This window comes from Microcaecilia unicolor, chromosome 10 (genome assembly GCF_901765095.1).
Source record: "Microcaecilia unicolor chromosome 10, aMicUni1.1, whole genome shotgun sequence".
Taxonomy (NCBI): domain Eukaryota; kingdom Metazoa; phylum Chordata; class Amphibia; order Gymnophiona; family Siphonopidae; genus Microcaecilia; species Microcaecilia unicolor.
The window spans coordinates 171,834,239-171,855,661 of record NC_044040.1 but is presented as its reverse complement, the minus strand read 5'-3'; the positions used below and the strand labels follow the sequence as shown (position 1 = coordinate 171,855,661).

The 21,423-nt window shown below is 48.1% G+C and overlaps 1 protein-coding gene across 1 annotated transcript in view; it reads left to right on the top strand.

Moving 5' to 3' along the window:
* TRIP12 (thyroid hormone receptor interactor 12) overlaps window positions 1–21,423 on the top strand; it is a 470,187-nt gene that overhangs the window by 203,936 nt on the left and 244,828 nt on the right. Inside the window, 1 exon segment of the mRNA XM_030216098.1 lies at window positions 12,630–12,795. Within this exon segment, the coding sequence (XP_030071958.1) occupies window positions 12,630–12,795 (166 nt within the window).

Below are 21,423 nucleotides of genomic sequence, written 5' to 3'. Positions count from 1 at the left end.
TGGGCCTTCCCTCCGACCCCACTCCTTCACCGGAGAGGAAGCTCTCGCCACCTGAGAGCCTCTCCTTTGCCTCCTTTGTTAGGGATATGTCTATCTGCATTCCCTTTCCCTTGGTCTCTGTGGATGAGCCGAGGGCCGAGATGCTCGAGGTCCTCGACTATCCATCACCACCTAGAGAGTCCTCCACGGTACCGTTGCACAATGTCCTCAAAGAGACACTGCTTCGGAACTGGTTGAGACCTTTATCTAATCCCACCATCCCCAAGAAAGCGGAGTCCCAATACAGGATCCACTCAGACCCAGAGTTAATGCGGCCTCAATTGCCTCATGACTCGGCAGTTGTGGACTCTGCTCTCAAGAGAGCACGGAGTTCGAAGGATACCGCTTTGGCGCTCCCGGGGCGCGGGAGTCTCGCACTCTGGACTCGTTTGGACGGAAGGCCTACCAATCTTCAATGCTCGTGACCCGCATCCAATCCTACCAGCTCTATACGAGCATACACATGCAGAATAATGTGAAGCAACTGGCGGACCTGGTCGACAAGCTCCCCCCGGAGCAGTCCAGGCCTTTTCAGGAGGTGGTCAGGCAGCTGAAGGCGTGCAGAAAGTTCCTGTCCAGGGGTAACTATGACACCTGTGATATGGCATCTCGAGCTGCGGCCCAAGGTATAGTGATGCGCAGACTCTCATGGCTGCGTGCCTCTGACCTGGACAACCGCACCTAGCAGCGGCTGGCTGATGTCCCTTGCCGGGGGGATAATATTTTCGGCGAGAAGGTCGAGCAGTTGGTGGACCAACTACACCAGCGGGAAACCGCTCTCGACAAGCTCTCCCACCGGGCGCCTTCAGCATCCACCTCAGCAGGTGGACGTTTTTCCCGGGCCAGGCAGGCTGCACCCTAAGCCTACAACAAGCGTAGGTACACCCAGCCGGCTCGAAGGCCTCATCAGGCACAGGGACAGTCCCAGCGCGCTCGTTCCCGTCAACAGCGTGCGCCTAAGCAGCCCCCTGCGCCTCCACAGCAAAAACCGGGGACGGGTTTTTGACTGGATCCATGGGAACATAGCCGCCATCAAAGTGTCCATACCGGGGAGAGGTTGAAAGTTTTTCACCAAAGGTGGCCTCTAATAACCTCCGACCAGTGGGTTCTCCAAATAGTGCGGTGCGGATACGCCCTGAATTTGGCCTCCACCCCACCAAATTGCCCACCGGGAGCCCAATCCTTCAGCTCCCATCACAGGCAGGTACTTGCAGAGGAACTCTCCGCCCTTCTCAGCGCCAATGCGGTCGAGCCCGTGCCACCCGGGCAGGAAGGGCAGGGATTCTATTCCAGGTACTTCCTTGTGGAAAAGAAAACAGGGGGGATGCTCCCCATCCTAGACCTGAGAGGCCTGAACAAATACCTGGTCAAAGAGAAGTTCAGGATGCTTTCCTTGGGCACCCTTCTACCAATGATTCAGAAAGAAAATTGGCTATGTTCCCTGGATTTAAAGGACGCATACACTCACATCCCGATACTGCCAGCTCACAGACAGTATCTCAGGTTCCATTTGGGAACATGGCACTTTCAGTACTGTGTGCTGCCCTTTGGGCTCGCCTCTGCGCCACAAGTGTTCACAAAGTGCCTCGTGGTGGTGGCGGCGTACTTGCGCAAGCTGGGAGTGCACGTGTTCCCATACCTCGATGATTGGCTGGTCAAGAACACCTCAGAGGCAGGAGCCCTTCGGTCCATGCAGTGCACTATCCACCTTCTGGAGCTGCTGGAGTTTGTGCTAAATTACCCGAAGTCCCATTTCCAGCCAGTCCAATCTCTGGAATTCATAGGAGCGCTGCTGAATTCTCAGACGGCTCAGGCCTTTTCTTCCCGAAGCAAGGGCGCAGAACCTTCTGTCCCTTGCTTCCCACACCAGAGCGTCTCAGCAGGTCACTGCTCGGCACATGTTGAGACTCCTGGGTCACATGGCTTCCACAGTTCATGTGACTCCCATGGCTCGCCTTCACATGAGACCTGCTCAATGGACCCTAGCTTCCCAGTGGTGTCAAGCCACCGGGAATCTAGATGTCATCTGCTTCTCCATCAGTTGCCGCAATTCACTGCACTGGTGGACCATTCGAACCAATTTGACCCTGGGACGTCCATTCCAAATTCTGCAGCCCACGAAAGTGCTGACAACGGATGCATCTCGCCTGGGGTGGGGGGCTCATGTCGATGGGCTCCACACTCAGGGATTGTGGTCCCTCCAGGAACAGGATCTTCAGATCAACCTCCTGGAGCTCCGAGCGGTCTGGAACACGCTGAAGGCCTTCAGAGATCGGCTGTCCTACCAAATCATCCAAATTCGGACAGACAATCAGGTTGCAATGTATTACATCAACAAGCAGGGGGGCACCGGATCTCGCCCCCTGTGTCAGGAAGCCATCGGGATGTGGCGTTGGGCTTGCCAGTTCGGCATGCTTCTCCAAGCCACATACCTGGCAGGCGTAAACAACAGTCTGGCCGACAGACTGAGCAGAGTCATGCAACCGCACGAGTGGTCGCTCCATTCCAGAGTGGTACGCAAGATCTTCCGAGAGTGGGGCACTCCCTCGGTGGACCTTTTTGCCTCTCAGACCAACCACAAGCTGCCTCTGTTCTGTTCCAGACTACAGGCCCGCAGCAGACTAGCGTCGGATACCTTTCTCCTCCATTGGGGGACCGGCCTCCTGTATGCTTATCATCCCATACCTTTGGTGGGGAAGACCTTACTGAAGCTCAAGCAAGACCACAGCACCATGATTCTGATAGCGCCCTTTTGGCCCCGTCAGATCTGGTTCCCTCTACTTTTGGAGTTGTCCTCCGAAGAACCGTGGAGATTGGAGTGTTTTCCGACTCTCATTTCGCAGAACGACGGAGCGCTTCTGCACCCCAACCTTCAGTCTCTGGCTCTCACGGCCTGGATGTTGAGGGCGTAGATTTTGCTTCGTTGGGTCTGTCTGAGGGTGTCTCCCGTGTCTGTCTTGCCTCTAGAAAGGATTCCACTAAGAAGAGTTACTTTTTCAAGTGGAGGAGGTTTGTCGTCTGGTGTGAGAGCAAGGCCCTAGAACCTCGTTCTTGTCCTGCACAGAACCTGCTTGAATACCTTCTGCACTTATCAGAGTCTAGTCTCAAGACCAACTCAGTAAGGAATCACCTTAGTGCGATTAGTGCTTATCATCGTGTAGAGGGTAAAGCCATCTCTGGAGAGCCTTTAGTCATCCGATTTATGAGAGGCTTGCTTTTGTCAAGGCCCCCTGTCAAGCCTCCTGCAGTGTCATGGGATCTGAACGTCGTCCTCACCCAGCTGATGAAACCTCCTTTTGAGCCACTGAATTCCTGCCATCTGAAGTACTTGACCTGGAAGGTCATTTTCTTGGTGGCAGTTACTTCAGCTCGTAGAGTCAGTGAGCTTCAAGCCCTGGTAGCTCATGCTCCTTATACTAAATTTCATCATAATAGGGTAGTACTCTGCACTCACCCCAAGTTTCTGCCAAAGGTGGTGTCGGAGTTCCATCTTAACCAGTCAATTGTCTTGCCAACATTCTTTCCCAGACCACACACCTGCCCTGCTGAACGTCAGTTGCACACATTGGACTGCAAGCGAGCGTTGGCCTTCTATCTGGAACGGACACAGCCCCAATAGGAAAGGGGTCGCTGTCGGGAAACGCACCATCTCCAATTGGCTAGCAGATTGCATTTCCTTCACTTTCGCCCAGGCTGGGCTGACTCTTGAGGGTCATGTCATGGCTTATAGTGTTAGAGCCATGGCAGCGTCGGTAGCCCACTTGAAGTCAGCCACTATTGAAGAGATTTGCAAAGCTGTGACGTGCTCATCTGTCCACACATTCACATCTCATTACTGCCTACAGCAGGATACCTGACGCGACAGTCGGTTCGGGCAGTCGGTGCTGCAGAATCTGTTTGGGGTTTGAATCCAACTCCACCCTCCAGGACCCAAATTTATTCTGGTCAGGTTGCACTCTCAGTTAGTTGTTCTTCGTAGGTCAATTTCTGTTATGCCCTCGCCGTTGCGAGGTTAAATTGACCTGGGTTCTTGTTTTGAGTGAGTCTGACAGCTAGGGATTCCCCAGTCTTGAGAACAAGCAGCCTGCTTGTCCTCGGAGAAAGCGAATGATACATACCTGTAGCAGGTGTTCTCCGAGGACAGCAGGCTGATTGTTCTCACCTACCCTCCCTCCTCCCCTTTGGAGTTGCGTTTTTACTCATTCCTTGCTTGTCATTCAACTGAGCGGGAACGGTCACGCACGGGCGGGAAGACGGCCGCGCATGCGCAGTGGGCGTGCCCTGTGTGCGGGACCGCTTGCGAAGTTTTATTCCGGTTGGTGGGGGCTGACGTGGACGTCAACCCAGTCGTGAGAACAATCAGCCTGCTGTCCTCGGAGAACACCTGCTACAGGTATGTATCATTCGCTTTACGGTGGGTGATCACCAAATGGTGTGGTTCAGTATTAAGAAACAGTGGGAGAGGGCTTATTCAAGACTGAAGGTTCTAGACTTCAAAAGAACTAACTGTGCCTAGATCGGAGAATATCTTAAGGAAAGGTTAGCTGGACAAGAACAGCTGAAGGAATTAGAACAGCGGTAGGCAAAACTGAAAGGAGCTCTTTTAAAGGCGACAAACCTTCACGTTAGAAAAGTAAGTAAAAGTAAGAAGAAAATAAGACCGCTTTGGTTCTCAAATGTAGTAGCAGAAAAGGTGAGAGAAAAAAAGGCTAGCCTTCATAAGTTACAAGATGATGCAGAAAGAGGAAGACAGGCAGAAATACGTAGAAAAGCTAAGAGAAGCTGGAAAAGCTGTCAGGAAAGCACAAATGGAAGAAAAGACAGCCAGTATGATAAAACTGGGAAACAAGACATTTCTTTTAGATATGTAAGTGGTAGAAGTAAAAGTGGTATAGTGAAGGTGAGGGATAGAGGAATATGTAAAAGCTGTTAAGGATAAAACTGAACTGCTTACCAATTATTTCTATTCTGTGTTCACAAATGAAAGGTCGGGGGCAGGGCCACAGAATACAATTGCTAATTGAAATGGATGTTTGGTAGAACAGGACTGATTTTCAGAAGACTCTGTTCGGAAGAAGTTAGCTAAACTAAAAATAGACAAAGCGATGGGGCCTGATGGGATACATCCGAGGGTACTCAAAGAACTTAGGGAAGTTTTGGCGACTCCGTTGTCTGACCTCTTCAATGCTTCCTTAGAATCTGGAGTGGTCCTGGAGGACTGGAGAAGGACGGATATGGTCTCTCTGCACAAGAGTGAAAGTAAGGAGGAGATTTGGAATTACAGACCTGTTAGTCTGACCTCGTTGGTGAGTAAACTAATGGAAACGCTTCTAAAGCGGGGGATTGTGAGGTTTCTAGAATCGAATGGACTACAGGACCCGAGGCAGCATGGTTACACTAGAAGCAGGTCTTGCCAGACAAATCTGATTTGATTTTCTATGATTGGGTTACCAAACAGTTGGGTATAGGAGGGGTGCAAGATGTGGTATACTTGGATTTTAACAGTCGTTGACACCATTCCACACAGGTGACTGATAAACTGAGTGGCCTCGGTATGGGTCTTATAGTGACTGGTGTAAAAACTGGCTAATTGGAAGAGGAAGAGGGTAGTGGTAAATGGAGCTTTCTCTGAGGAAAAGGATGTAATCAGTGATGTACCGCAGGGATCATTTCTTGGGCCTGCTCTTATCTTTGTGAGTGATATTGCAGAAAGACTGCCCGGTACGATTTGTGTCTCTTTGGATGATACCAAACTCTGTAATAGGATAACATGCAGAAGGATCAGGAAAAGCTTGAAGAATGGTCCATCAATTGGAAACTTAGATTTAATGCTAAAGAATGCAGGATAATACACTTAGATTGCAAAAAAAAAATCCAAGGGAACAGTATAGGGGGTGAAGTACTTCCGTGTACGAAAGAGGTGAGAGGCTTGGGAGTGATTGTGTCAGATGATCTCAAGGAGAACAAATAGGTAGAAAAGGCAGTGGTCAAAGCCAGAAAGATGCTCGGGTGTGTAGGGAGAGGAATGGGCAGCAGAAGAGGAGGTTATAGTGCCCTTGTATAAATCTTGGTGAGGCTTCATTTAGAATACTGTGTGCAGTTCTGGAGGCCGCACCTATGAAAAGGTATAAACAGGATGGAGTTGGTCCAGAGGGCAGCTACAGAATTGATCAGTGGTCTCTGTTGTAAAACATATAGGTACAGTCTTAAGGATCTCAATGTGTATACATTGAAGAAAGGCAGGAGAGAGAAGTGTGAGAGACATTTAAATACCTCTGTGGCATTAATGTACAGTAGGTGAGCCTCTTTCAAATGAAGAAAGACTCTGGAATGAGAGGGCATTGGAGGAAGTTGAGGTTATAGGCTCAGTAGTAATTAAGGGAATACTTTTTCACAGAAAGAGTGGTGCATGCATGAAATCGCCTCCCGGTGGGGATGAGAACTGTGTCTAAATTTAAGAAAGCGTAGAACAGGCACGTAGGATCTCTTAGGGAAAGGAGGAGAGAGTGATTACTGTTGATGGGTAGACTGGATGGGCCATTTGGTTCTTATCTTATCTTGTTTCTATATACCTTTCATTTTAGAGAGTTTTGAGGCCCCTCAGTTTTTTGACAGAAGGCAGTTACTTAAAAAAAAAAAAAAAAAAAAAAGAAACACCCTGAAAGTTTCTCTCACTTTATTTGTAGAACTTTCTTTTTGTTACCAGAACTGGTGGTACAGGTATACTTTTTTTCCCCCAGTATCTTTACAAAGGAGTTTAGTATAGAGCAAAGCTTAGTATTATTTCTCTGTTTCTGTGAGAAGTTTTACATCTTGAGTTTTTTTCTGAGGCTAGTTCACTGTTCCCATGTCTGTGCTGGGATTTTCTCCAGGTGCAGTGTTTATAGTGCTTTGAAAAGCAGAATAGTTTATTCTGGAAGGTGGCTGGCTTTTAACCTGAAGATCACAGGTTCAAGGCTGGTTTGTGCATAAAAAAGGTCACAGGTTCAAGGCTGGTTTGTGCATAATATTAGAACTCAGCTCTATTTCAAGTTGGGCATATTTTACTTCATTCTCCCATATTTTTTGCCTTCTTAAGCAGTTCATTGCAGCTAACACTACAGTGCTAAAGATTAGCTGTGTTGGTTTTCCACAGTAGCTGTGCTCTCTGGTATTGCACACTGGCCAAAACCCTTGCATACCGGCTCCAGCCACCACTGTATCAACGGCACCACTAGCTATATGTCATAGTGTCTCTACATGCTTCTGTTGCACTTTTGCGCTTTCTCATTGTATTGGATGGCTAGTGACATTACAGAGCTACTTCAATGTAGAGGAATAGCTTAATGGTTAAAGCAATTAGCTGAGAGTGAGCACAGAGATCCAGAGGTGGTTGGTTCAAGTCCCACTGGAGCTTGCTGTTAATGGTACAAACAGCCATATTCTGCCATACCATCTATCTCTGGCTCTCAGCCACACTAGTTAGCTCCAGTGTGCAGCCATGCCAGCCAGTTCTAGTGCACATCCACACCAGCCAATTCTCGACAGTCAGCAAGAAGATAGCTCTGGCTTAGGCATTGGTCAGCTGATGTGGCTTCTAAGTCACATTTAGCAAGCTACCTTTTAGAGGTAAACTTTTGTTTTGGAAAAGATCTAAAGAAGGTTAAAGACCTAGGAAACTCCAAGTATCAGAGATTTACCAGAGAACAAGCCTAAAGATTCTTTTAAATCCTCTTCGTCTCTTGTCTGAGGTTTTGAGGCCAAGTTCTACAGACCAGGCAAATTTACTTTTTTTTTTTTTTTTTAATTTATAGAAGTCTTTATTGAAGTAAATGAGAGGCAATACAAAGCCATAAACATTAGCTCACAACAAGCCTGCATAAGACAATACACCCCATGAACTCTCAAATACATCTGAGTAACTAACAAAGTGCTTCTCACTTTTATAACAAGAGATTTTTATGTTAACCCCCCCCCCCCCCAAACTCCCTTATCCACCCCCGTTACAGATGAAGAACCCCGCCCTCACATCCATCCCTTCTCCCTCCTTCCCTCCCCCTATCAGGTGCTTAACACAATGAGAAACAGGCAAATTTACTTTTCAGGGTTCCCACCAACAAAGACGAGCCTTCTTTCATGCTGACAAGAAGAACTCAGCTTTTAAAAAAAAATTTTTTTTTGTTACATTTGTACCCCGCGCTTTCCCACTCATGGCAGGCTCAATGTGGCTTACATGGGGCAATGGAGGGTTAAGTGACTTGCCCAGAGTCACAAGGAGCTGCCTGTGCCTGAAGTGGGAATCGAACTCAGTTCCCCAGGACCAGAGTCCACCACCCTAACCACTAGGCCACTCCTCCTCAAGTTCCAAGTCTACCAGTGCCTCCCGCACCTCCCAATGATGGGGTCTCTGATCACTTCTCAGGTTTCATAATAGCAGGACACCTCTCCAGGTTCTATGAGGAGTGGACCAAAATTACCTCAGACCAATGTGTCTTGGAAATGCTAAAGTAGGGTTACAAACTGGAGTTCTCCCATTCCATTGCAGATTTTTTTTCTTAGAATCTTAATGCGAATTCCAGCCCAAATGTCAATCAGTTTAAGCCACCCTGCCAAACGCTTCTTCATTTAGACACAGTATAGACTGTCCTCAGTTGCGATTGGGGAATGGGAAGTTATTCCATTTACTTTGTAATTCCAAAGAAGGGAGGATTCCTTCCACCTTGGTTTGGACTTCCAAAAAAGTCAACATTGTTCAATGTTCAACATTTCACAGTGGACACATTACAGTCTGTAATATTTTCAGTCCAGCAGGGAATGTTTCTAACCCCCCTGGATCACAAGGAAGTGTACTTTCATGTTCCCATTTCACCTCCCGACAGAAGATTTCTGTGATTGCAATCCTTGGAGAACATTATCAATTTTTGACCATGCCATTCAACCTTTCCATGTCACCAAGGACATTTTTTTCAAGTCCACGGTAGTAGTGGCATCCTTTCTTCGCAAGGATGGTTTGCAGGTTCATCTATACCTCTACGATTGGCTGATTTGCGGCTCCTCTTATCAAGAGAGTCTGCAAGTTTCATCCAAGATAGCTACTCTTTTTCAGTCCTTAGGATTGGTATTCAATTTCACCAAGAGTTGGTTGTTTCCAACACACATCTTGGAGTGTCTGGGAGTGATATTAGACATAGGCTTAGGGAAGACATTTCTTCTTGTTGCTCATCAGCAAAAGATTCACACCAAAGTCAGGCTCTACTTTTCCATACCATGTCCTGGGGTTTGGAAGTATGTTCAAGTTGCAATGACCTCTATCTTGGACATTCTTCCATGGGCCAGATTCCACATCAGACCACTTCAGCGGTCCCTTCTCAGCTATTCGTCGCCATCTCTCTTGGATCCTCTGAGCCAAACTCAGTCTCAACTGGTGGATTCAGCGCAGCCTTTCTCTGACAATTCAGAAGTTCTCGCTCTCTGCAGGCTGCTTTCTGCAGCATGTGTACTGCTAGGGCGTGCCTTAGCTGGGTGCACCAGATTTCGTATTCCTTCTAGGAGTCTATGGTCAGCCTCCTACTGAATTGACAGATATGGAGATGGAGATGGCATATTTGGCGGATTTCTTGTATGACTTGATTCTGGCATTGGCCAAGCAGATGTCTTTGGCAGTCACAGTCCATCGTTTGCTGTGGTTGTGGATGCAGCTTCAAACGGTGGCTAGTTAAGCTCTCTTTTAAGGGTAAGCTGCTTTTTGGTGAGGACTTGGTGAAGTTGGTGAAAGATCTGGGAAACTGAAAGACTCTGTGTCAAAAGTCTAAATGTTCTTTCCGGTCAGGTCAGGCTAGCCCTTCTTTTAAAGATACCCTGTGGCTAGTGTTAATCAGAGATCAGGTATCAGCCCAAGCAGGGTTTCGGAACGCCAGGCTTTGTCCCGTCGAGGTCTTCGGATTTCTCCTGAAGAGGTGATGGTGTGCACAGTCCTATCTTTTCTTCCTAAGGTGGTTGCTACCATTCATCTGAATCAACCTTTGTTTCTTCCTGCTTACTTGGCTTTCGCTGTGTACTCTGCACTGTTTGCAAATGACTAACGAGTTCTGTCGATCAGATCATTTGTTTGTGCTTTGCTTGGGACCTCAAAAAGGTAATGTGGCTTCCAAAGCCATGATAGCTCACTGAGTCAAGGATGCTGTAGTGTCCACATATATACTAGTGGGTAAACTACTTCTGGCCGGATTCCGAGCGTATTCCTCCCGAGCTGTTGTGACTTTCTGGGCAGAAGCCTGTCTGTTCTCCCTGGAGGAAATATGTAGGGCGGCGACTTGGTCTTCCTTGTATATCTTCTCCAGACCCCCACTGTTTGGATGTCTCCACTCATTCGGATGCATGTTTTGGAGTATCTTTGCTATTCGCGGGAGCTTGAAGTTCTCACCCTACTTAAGGACTGCTTTGCTACATCCCACAAGTCTCTGGATTCATCTGCTGCTGATACTAAGGAACAAAAAATTGTCTTGCCTGATAATTTTTTTTCCTTTAGTCACATAAGATGAATCCAGAGGTCCCACTGTTTTTTTCCAGCTGTTCCTATCTGTTCTCTGTTGGGCCATGTTGGTGCATTTTTACGTTTTAGATGGGTGTTGTAATCGGTTTATATGTTTCCAGTTCTTGGTTTATCATTTTTCCCTTTGTGGAAGGAGAAATGTTATATAATTCTGTGTCCTTCTACTTTGTTATGAGAAATACTGGCTGACCAAGGAGCATTCCTTCCTATAAGACAGAACACTCAACTGAACTATCTCCACCTACCCACAAGTCTCTGGATTCATCTGCTGTGACTAAAGGAACGAAGATTATCAAGTAAGACATAATTTTTCTGTATAGAGTAGAGAACATGCCTTGAATATAGGTATGATCACTTACAGCTGCTCAAGAACTGGTGTAAATGAAGATGCATACTTTAAACACAGGTGTGTAGATTAAGGTATTTCATAGTCTAGACGCATACATTCTAATAACACCTCTCCAAACTGTGCCCTTGTGCACAGCTATTGGCAAAGTATGTGCCATCGTTAACCTGTTTTTATGCTAGTATTCTGTAAGAAGGCATTTACTCACATATATGGCTATGTACGCATGGAAATGGCTTTATAAAATTACCTCCAAAAGGTTCAGTTTTTGGAAATCTGTATGTATACTGGAGATGGATTCAGGAGCAGACCTTTAAAACTCAAACCTTTTACAACTGATAATGATTGTGAATACTAGAGAGGCAAGCAAAATTCTTCCCTTCCACCCCATCCCACAAGCTGTCCTCCAAAGCCCAGGTCCAAATGAGAAGTTTCCAAGAGCTATGCTTGACTGAAATAAATACTGATAAGGGAATTTTCCAGGTTATGTGTAATGCTGTTCAAAGATACACACATGCACTTTGAAAGACCACCCAAACCATGTTCATAACACATGATCATCAAATCTGTGTCAGCACCTGCCTTAAAATTGGACTGTGAACATATATGCTAATTTACACATGAAAATTTGCTTTTTACCTAGGGCTGCAAGTTAATAGCAGTTAACTTCAATTAATGCATTAATTGATTCATTTTAAAAATTTCGATTCTTTTAAAATTGTGATTTTTTAAAATCATGTTGCAGCTTCTCCTGTCTCTTCCAAACATCTCTTCTGCTCTCCTCCATTCCCAACCCCTTTACTTTGCATGGTCCGGCATTACTTCGCCCCCCCCCCCCCCCCCCCCCCCCCCACCAAAAAAAAAAAACCTGCGCTGGTCTACCTTAAAGGTGATATTTTATGTTGGTTCCCAGCAGTGGTTTATGCACAGTGTGCTGCATGCTCCAAAGCTTTCCATCTGACCTGTCTTGCCCATTCAGGAATGGAAATTGATGTCGAAGGAGGTGAGACAGGCCAGAGGGAAAGCTTTGGAGCAGGCTGTAGGCAGCATATGTGTAATGGGCCAACAGAAGACCAACTTTAAGGTAGACCCTCAAAGGGGGTGGATTGAGAGGGGAACCAAATGCTAAATCTCTGGGTGGGGTAGGGGAGTGAGCTGCAAACCTGTGAGCAGAACTGGAGGGGCCATTGGTGGAAACTGTGGCTGAGGCATTGAACTGCAGCTTGGTGCTGCTCACCACTAAGTTGGTGTCACTGTTGATGGGGGTGGAGGGGAGGGAGGAAAGAAGGGGAAGAAAGAGAATTGATCTAAATAAAAGAAAGAGATAAGGTACCTAAGAGGAGAGGGAGAGAAGAAATGTTGGAACTGGGGTGGTAGGGAGGGAGCTTATCAGCCCTTTAGGGAAGGGAGATGGATTTGATATGCTGCCTTTCTGTAGTTACAATCAAAGCGGTTTACATATTATGTACAAGTACTTATTTTGTTCCTAGTGCAATGGAGGGTTAATTGACTTGCTTACAGTCAGAATGAGCTGCAGTGGGAAATAAATACATAATACCTTTTAATTGTGTGATTAACCATGATTAAAAAATTTTAATTGAAATGCAACCCTATTTTTAACCTGTGCCATCAGTGTGTAACTTATAAAATTGCCTCCTGTATGTTGTCTTAAGTCAACACACGTTAACTTTTCCATCATTTCTTTCTTTACAGAATTTGCTTCAGCAGGTTGCTTCTAAGGATTTGCTCACAAACATTCAACAGCTGTTGGTGGTAACGCCTCCAGTCCTGAGCTCAGGGATGTTCATTATGGTGGTGCGCATGTTCTCCTTAATGTGTTCCAATTGCCCAATGTTAGCAGTGCAACTCATGAAGCAAAGTGAGTGTATTGTTCTTGAATAATTAGTATCTTATCGACTATTTGTAGTCCACAAATTTCTTACTCTAAAGCATGCATTCTGAAGTGTGGCATCAAAAACACACCACAAAACTGAAGGGTTCATGAAGAATTAAAAGCCATCAAGATGTCTTAATGCTGTGGTGTATTAAATGACCTTGTTGTGGGGGGGTGGGGGGGGGGGGGAGGAGAACGTAACTGGGTGATACTTTTCTGCCCATGGAACTGAATGTAAAACTAAATCTCTGTTAGCTTAACCTGCTCGTGTGTGCATTTTTGATTACATTTTTGAGGAAAAATGTTCAGAAAACTGAGCAAAAAATAAAAAGGAGATGCAAAGTACACATGCAAAGCAGAAACATAAAAACAACCAATAATATCTTTTGCCATAAATTTCTGTATTAAAGAAAGTTAAAAATGTAAAATGAGTGAACATAAAACCACAATACCAGATAGGAACTCCCAATAAAAGGAGTCTGATATTGAGGCTTTTTCCTCCTTTTATTTACAACAGCAGTAGAATTTATATATTCTCCGAGGACAAGCAGGCTGCTTGTTCTCACTGATGGGTGACGTCCACGGCAGCCCCCTCCAACCGGAAACTTCACTAGCAAAGGCTTTTGCTAGTCCTCGCGCGTCCATGCGCGGACCACGCATGCGCGGCCATCTTCCCGCCCGAACCGGCTCGTGTTCGTCAGTCTTCTTTTGTCCGCGCTCGGGACGGTCGTGTTTTGCTGCCGTTTCGTGCCCCTCAAGTTGACCCTCGCGCGTCTTCGCGATTTTCGTTAAAAAAAAAAAAAAAGGGACCTTTTGGTCTTTGTCCCTTCCCGTGTGTCCAGTTTGTTTTCCCCGGCGTAAGTTTCCTTTCGCTTTCGGGGTAGGCCTGTTTCGTGGCCTCGGTACGGGTTTTTTCTCTCTCCACTTATTTTTGGTGCCTTCGTCGCCATCACGAATTTTGATTTCACCGGCGTGATTTATCCGCCCATGTCATCGAAGTCTCCCAGCGGCTTCAAGAAGTTCACCCAGTGCGCCCGGGTAATCTCGCTCATTGATAGGCACGCTTCGTGTCTTCAGTGTCTGGGGGCTGGGCACCGCCCGCAGGCCTGTAGTCTTTGTGCTCTTTTACAGAAGAGGACTCAGGTAGCGAGATTGGCCCAGTGGAACGTGTTGTTCTCGGGCTCTTCGTCGACAACAGCACCGGAGGCATCGAGTGCATCGACGTCGACAGCATCAAAGTCTTCGACCTCGGCATCGACGACATCGAGGTTTCGACCCTCTGCATCGTCGGTACCGAGACGTCGGTGGTACCGGGACCTCCGCTGTTGCTGATGTCGTCGGACAGTGGTGCTTCGACTGTAGTGCAGGTGAGGGCTGTCCATTCCCCTGCTGGTGGCGGTGAGCCTTCGGGTGGGTCTCCTCCTACCCTGAGGGCTCCTGCGGTACAGCCCCCCCCCCCCCCCCCCGAGATCGACCTTCTTCGGCCTCGGCCCCAAGGAAGCGACTGCTGGATTCTACGTCCTCGTCGGTACCGGGAAGCTCCAGTGACATGCTTCGTTTGAAGAAATCAAAGAAGCATCGACACCGGTCTCCTTCCCGCGTCGGTACCGAGAGCTCTGGGTCGCCGAGGAAGTCGACACCCAGTAGGCATCGGCACCGAGAGGATCGCTCACCCTCTGTTCAGGAGGTGTCGATGCGCTCCACCTTGGACAGCCCGGAACCGCCTCCACGCCCAGAACAGACTCTGACCTCGACGCCTGCATCGGCTTCCATGTCTTTCTCCACAGCCGCTCTGCACGAGAGTCTCCGGGCCATTCTCCCAGAGATCCTGGGAGACCTGTTGCACTACTACTACTACTACTATTTAACATTGCTAGAGCGCTACAAAGTGTACGCAGCGCTGTACAAACACAGTACCTTGCGCCACCAGTACCGTCGAACGAGGCGCCGGCTGGCCCTTTGTCCGGGGTGAGGTCTCCGACATCGGTACCGCTTGCGGTACCGGTGGCCGCCGCCTCCCAGGAAGACTCCCCGACGACGTCGGTGGAGGGAGCTTCGCCGGTGCGGGCGAGGGAGTCTACCTCTCGACGCTCCCACCGTGGCCGTGGTTCCACGGAGTCGAGTCGGGCACGGCTTCAGACACAGGTTCATGAACTTGTGTCTGATACCGATGGTGAGGCCTCGTGGGAGGAGGAGGAGGACATCAGATATTTCTCTGACGAAGAGTCTGATGGCCTTCCTTCTGATCCCACTCCCTCCCCTGAAAGGCAGCTTTCTCCTCCCGAGAGTCTGTCTTTCGCAGCCTTTGTCCGGGAGATGTCTACGGCCATCCCCTTCACGGTGGTTGTGGAGGATGAGCCCAGGGCTGAAATGTTTGAGCTCTTGGACTATCCTCCACCTAAGGAAGCGTCCACTGTACCCATGCATGATGTCCTAAAAAAGACATTGCTGGCGAACTGGACCAAGCCTTTAACTAATCCCCACATTCCCAAGAAGATCGAGTCCCAGTACCGGATCCATGGGGACCCAGAGCTGATGCACACTCAGTTGCCTCACGACTCTGGTGTGGTGGATCTGGCCCTAAAGAAGGCTAAGAGTTCTAGGGAGCATGCTTCGGCGCCCCCGGGCAAGGACTCTAGAACCTTAGACTCCTTGGGAGGAAGGCCCTACCATTCTTCAATGCTCGTGGCCAAGATTCAGTCCTACCAGCTCTACACGAGCATTCCCATGCGGAACAATGTGCGTCAGTTGGCGGGCTTGGTGGACAAGCTCCCTTCTGAGCAAGCCAAGCCGTTTCAGGAGGTGGTCAGGCAGCTGAAGGCGTGCAGAAAATTCCTGGCCAGAGGGGTATATGATATTTGATGTTGCGTCCAGGGCCGCTGCTCAAGGTGTGGTGATGCGCAGACTCTCATGGCTGCGTGCCTCCGACCTGGAGAATAGAATCCAGCAGCGGATTGCGGACTCCCCTTGCCGAGCGGACAACATTTTTGGAGAAAAAGTCGAACAGGTGGTAGAGCAGCTCCACCAGCGGGATAACGCTTTCGACAAATTCTCCTGCCGGCAGCCATCAGCATCTACCTTTTCAGGTAGACGTTTTTATGGGGGAAGGAGGACTGTTCCCTACTCTTCTGGTAAGCGTAGGTACAATCCTCCTCCTCGACAGCCTGCGGCCCAGGCTAAGCCCCAGCACGCTCGCTCTCGTCAGCATCGTGCGCCTCAGCAAGGCCCCACAGCTCCCAGCAAAAGCAGGGGGCGAGCTTTTGACTGGCTCCAGAAGAGCATAGCCGATGTCAAAGTGTCTGTGCTGGGCGATCTGCCGGTCGGGGGGAGGTTGAAAGTTTTTCACCAAAGGTGGCCTCTTATAACCTCCGATCAGTGGGTTCTCCAAATAGTCTGGCAAGGATACACCCTCAATTTGGCCTTGAAACCTCCAAATTGCCCACGGGGAGCTCAATCCTTCAGCTTCCAGCACAAGCAGGTACTTGCAGAGGAACTCTCTGCCCTCCTCAGCGCCAATGCGGTCGAGCCCTTGCCATCCGGGCAAGAAGGGCTGGGATTCTATTCCAGGTACTTTCTTGTGGAAAAGAAAACAGGGGGGATGCGTCCCATCCTAGACCTAAGGGCCCTGAACAAATATCTGGTCAAGGAAAAGTTCAGGATGCTTTCCCTGGGCACCCTTCTTCCCATGATTCAGCAAAACGATTGGCTATGCTCTCTGGACTTAAAGGATGCTTATACACACATCCCGATACTGCCAGCCCACAGACAGTATCTTCGATTTCGTCTGGGATCATGTCACTTCCAGTTCAGTGTGCTACCCTTTGGGCTCGCCTCTGCGCCCAGGGTGTTCACGAAGTGCCTAGCTATGGTAACAGCAGCGCTTCGCAGGCTCGGAGTGCACGTGTTCCCTTATCTCGATGATTGGCTGGTTAAAAACATATCCGAGGCAGGAGCTCTACAGTACATGCAGATGACTATTCGCCTCCTGGAGCTACTGGGGTTTGTGATAAATTATCCAAAGTCCCACCTTCTCCCAGTACAGAGACTCGAATTCATAGGAGCTCTGCTGGATTCTCGGACGTCTCAGGCCTATCTCCCAGAGACGCGGGCCAACAATCTGCTGTCCCTCGTCTCCCAGGTACGAGCGTCCCAGCAGATCACAGCCTGGCAGATGTTGAGATTGCTTGGCCACATGGCCTCCACAGTCCATGTGACTCCCATGGCACGCCTTCACATGCGATCTGCTCAATGGACCCTAGCTTCCCAGTGGTTTCAGGCTGCTGGGGATCTAGAGGACGTGATCCACCTGTCCACGAGATTTCTCGAATCCCTGTATTGGTGGACGATTTGGACCAATTTGACTGGGACGCCCCTTCCAAATTCCTCAGCCACAAAAGGTGCTGATTACGGATGCGTCTCTCCTGGGGTGGGGAGCTCATGTCAATGGACTTCACACCCAAGGAAGCTGGTCCCTCCAGGAACGCGATCTGCAGATCAATCTCCTGGAGTTATGAGCGATCTGGAACGCTCTGAAGGCTTTCAGAGATCGGCTCTCCCATCAAATTATCCAAATTGAGACAGACAACCAGGTTGCCATGTATTACATCAACAAGCAGGGGGGCACCGGATCTCGCCCCCTGTGTCAGGAAGCCGTCAGCATGTGGCTGTGGGCTCGCCGTTACGGCATGTTTCTCCAAGCCACATATCTGGCAGGCGTGAACAGTCTGGCCGACAGGTTGAGCAGGATTATGCAACCTCACAAGTGGTCGCTCAACTCCCGAGTGGTGCGCCAGATTTTCCAAGTGTGGGGCACCCCCTTGGTAGATCTTTTCGCATCTTGAGCCAACCACAAGGTCCCTCAGTTCTGTTCCAGACTACAGGCCCACGGTCGACTGGCATCGGATGCCTTCCTCCTGGACTGGGGGGAAGGTCTGCTGTATGCTTATCCTCCCATACCTCTGGTGGGGAATACTTTGTTGAAACTCAAGCAAGACCGGGGCACCATGATTCTGATTGCTCCCTTTTGGCCGCATCAGATCTGGTTCCCTCTTCTTCAGGAGTTGTCCTCCGAAGAACCCTGGAGATTGGAGTGTTTTCCGACCCTCATCACACAGGACGAAGGGGCGCTTCTGCATCCCAACCTCCGGTCTCTGGCTCTCACGGCCTGGATGTTGAGAGCGTAGACTTTGCCTCTTTGGGTCTGTCGGAGGGTGTCTCTCGTGTCTTGCTTGCTTCCAGGAAAGATTCCACTAAGAGGAGTTACTTCTTTTTATGGAGGAGGTTTACTGTCTGGTGTGACAGCAAGGCCTTAGATCCTCGCTCCTGTCCTACACAGACCCTGCTTGAATACCTTCTGCACTTGTCTGAGTCTGGGCTCAAGACCAACTCTGTAAGGGTTCACCTTAGCGCAATCAGTGCATACCATTACTGTGTGGAAGGTAAGCCGATCTCAGGACAGCCTTTAGTTCGCTTCATGAGGGGTTTGCTTTTGTCAAAGCCCCCCCGTCAAACCTCCTACAGTGTCATGGGATCTCAATGTCGTTCTCACCCAGCTGATGAAACCTCCTTTTGAGCCACTGAACTCCTGCCATCTGAAGTACTTGACCTGGAAGGTCATTTTCTTGGTGGCAGTTACTTCAGCTCGTAGAGTCAGTGAGCTTCAGGCCCTGGTAGCCCATGCCCCTTACACCAAATTTCATCATAACAGAGTAGTCCTCCGCACTCACCCTAAGTTCTTGCCGAAGGTCGTGTCGGAGTTCCATCTGAACCAGTCAATTGTCTTGCCAACATTCTTTCCCCGTCCTCATTCCTGCCCTGCTGAACGTCAGCTGCACACATTGGACTGCAAAAGAGCATTGGCCTTCTATCTGGAGCGGACACAACCCAACAGACAGTCCGCCCAATTGTTTGTTTCTTTTGATCCCAACAGGAGGGGAGTGGCTGTGGGTAAACGCACCATATCCAATTGGCTAGCAGATTGCATTTCCTTCACTTACGCCCAGGCTGGGCTGGCTCTTGAGGGTCATGTCACGGCTTACAATGTCAGAGCCATGGCTGCGTCAGTGGCCCACTTGAAGTCAGCCACTATTGAAGAGATTTGCAAAGCTGCGACGTGGTCATCTGTCCACACATTCACATCTCATTACTGCCTGCAGCAGGATACCCGACGCGACAGTCGGTTCAGGCAGTCAGTACTTCAGAATCTGTTCGGGGTTTAGAATCCAACTCCACGCCCCTAGGCCCATGTTTTATTCTGTTCCAGGCTACATTCACAGTTAGTTGGATAAGTTGTTAGGTCAATCTCAGTTATGTCATCGCCGTTGCGAGGCCCAATTGACCATGTTTGTTGTTTTGAGTGAGCCTAGGGACTAGGGATACCCCATCAGTGAGAACAAGCAGCCTGCTCCTTCCTCGGAGAAAGCGAATGCTACATACCTGTAGAAGGTATTCTCCGAGGACAGCAGGCTGATTGTTCTCACAAACCCGCCCGCCTCACCTTTGGAGTTGTCTTCTCTTGTCTTTGTCTTGCTACATATGGGACTGACGAACACGAGCCGGTTCGGGCAGGAAGACGGCCGCGCATGCGCAGTGCGCATGGGCGCGCGAGGACTAGCAAAGGCCTTTGCTAGTGAAGTTTCCGGTTGGAGGGGGCTGCCGTGGACGTCACCCATCAGTGAGAACAATCAGCCTGCTGTCCTCGGAGAATACCTTCTACAGGTATGTAGCATTCGCTGAGTATATGTATGCTGATTGCATGTATGTTAATTAATACTCTAATAGCTCGCAATTTATACAGATTTAGATGAACATAAAACCACACATAAGTACATAAGTAATGCCATACTGGGAAAGGACCAAAGGTCCATCGAGCCCAGCAACCTGTCCCTGACAGCGGCCAATCCAGGTCAAGGGCACCTGGCAAGCTACCCAAACGTACAAACATTTTATACATGTTATTCCTGAAATTGTGGATTTTTCCCAAGTCCATTTAGTAGCGGTCTATGGACTTGTCCTTTAGGAAACCGTCCAACCCCTTTTTAAACTCTGGCAAGCTAACCGCCTTCAAGACGTTCTCTGGGAACGAATTCCAGAGTTTAATTACGCGTTGGGTGAAGAAACATTTTCTCTGATTTGTTTTAAATTTACTACTCTGTAGTTTCATCGCATGCCCCCTAGTCCTAGTATTTTTGGAAAGTGTGAACAGACGCTTCACCTCCATAGGTCCACTCCACTCATTATTTTATATACTTCTATCATGTCTCCGCTCAGCCGTCTCTTCTCCAAGCTGAAAAGCCCTAGCCTCCTTAGTCTTTCTTCATAGGGAAGTCGTCCCATCCCCGCTATCATTTTCGTCGCCCTTCGCTGCACCTTTTTCAATTCTACTATATCTTTCTTGAGATGCGGCGACCAGAATTGAACAGAATACTCAAGGTGCGGTCGCACCATGGAGCGATACAACGGCATTATAACATCCTCACACCTGTTTCTGCATACCTTTCTAATAATACCCAACATTCTATTTGCTTTCCTAGCCACAGCAGCACACTGAGCAGATGGTTTCAGTGTATTATCAACGACGACACCCAGATTCCTTTCTTGGTCCGTAACTCCTAAAGTGGAGCCTTGCATGACGTAGCTATAATTCGGGTTCTTTTTTCCCACATGCATCACCTTGCACTTGTTCTCATTAAACGTCATCTGCCATTTAGCCGCCCAGTCTCCCAGTCTCGTAAGGTCCTTCTGTAATTTTTCACAATCCTCTCGCGAGTTAACGACTTTGAATAACTTTGTGTCATCAGCAAATTTGGCCATGCTCATCTTACACCTGCCTGAAGGATTACTGAAAAGCAAAACAAACTTCATACATAAATATATGTAGCCCCTGCTAACAAAACAGAACTACACTATGAGCATCTCATAAAACTGTAGAGGTTTTACTTTTTTTTTTTTTTTCTTCAGATAAATGTCTTGATCCAAGAATGACAGATGTAATAATCGTTAACAAACTAAGTGATGATGTAAACCATATATAGCAAACATCAGTTGACAACCTCAGTATTAATGCCATATAGGTCAAGCAAAACCCTTTTTGTATCGCATCAAAAATATTTCTACGTAATCGTTGACTATTGGCTCTTCCTAAAATCACCCTTTAATCACTATTATTTATTAATTTACTCTTAAGAAATATATTTTTACCATTATCTGTATGACATTTTAACTCATTTTTGTTATGATGGAATTAATATATAATTGTTACTGTAATGTTCATAGCATATTTATATGTTTTGTTAACAGGTTCTCTGAAATGCGTAATTTGAAAATTCTAAGTCCATCGAGTGAACAGTACTTTACACCCATGTGGACAGTTACAAAATCACTCTAACCAAACAGAAATAAGTGTGATGTTCTGGATAGCCTTGGTTCTACCCCTCATTCATTTGTTAAGAGTAAAGTGTCAACTTTATTCCCCCTCCCCATTTCTAGTCCAGTGTATCCCTGAGGACCTATTTCATACAAATGTTGGTTCTTATGCTTGTATGCATTCTGAAGTGTGGCATCCCTGGATGCCCACGGTATGTGTCCATCTCTCACAGATAAGAGAGATGGACA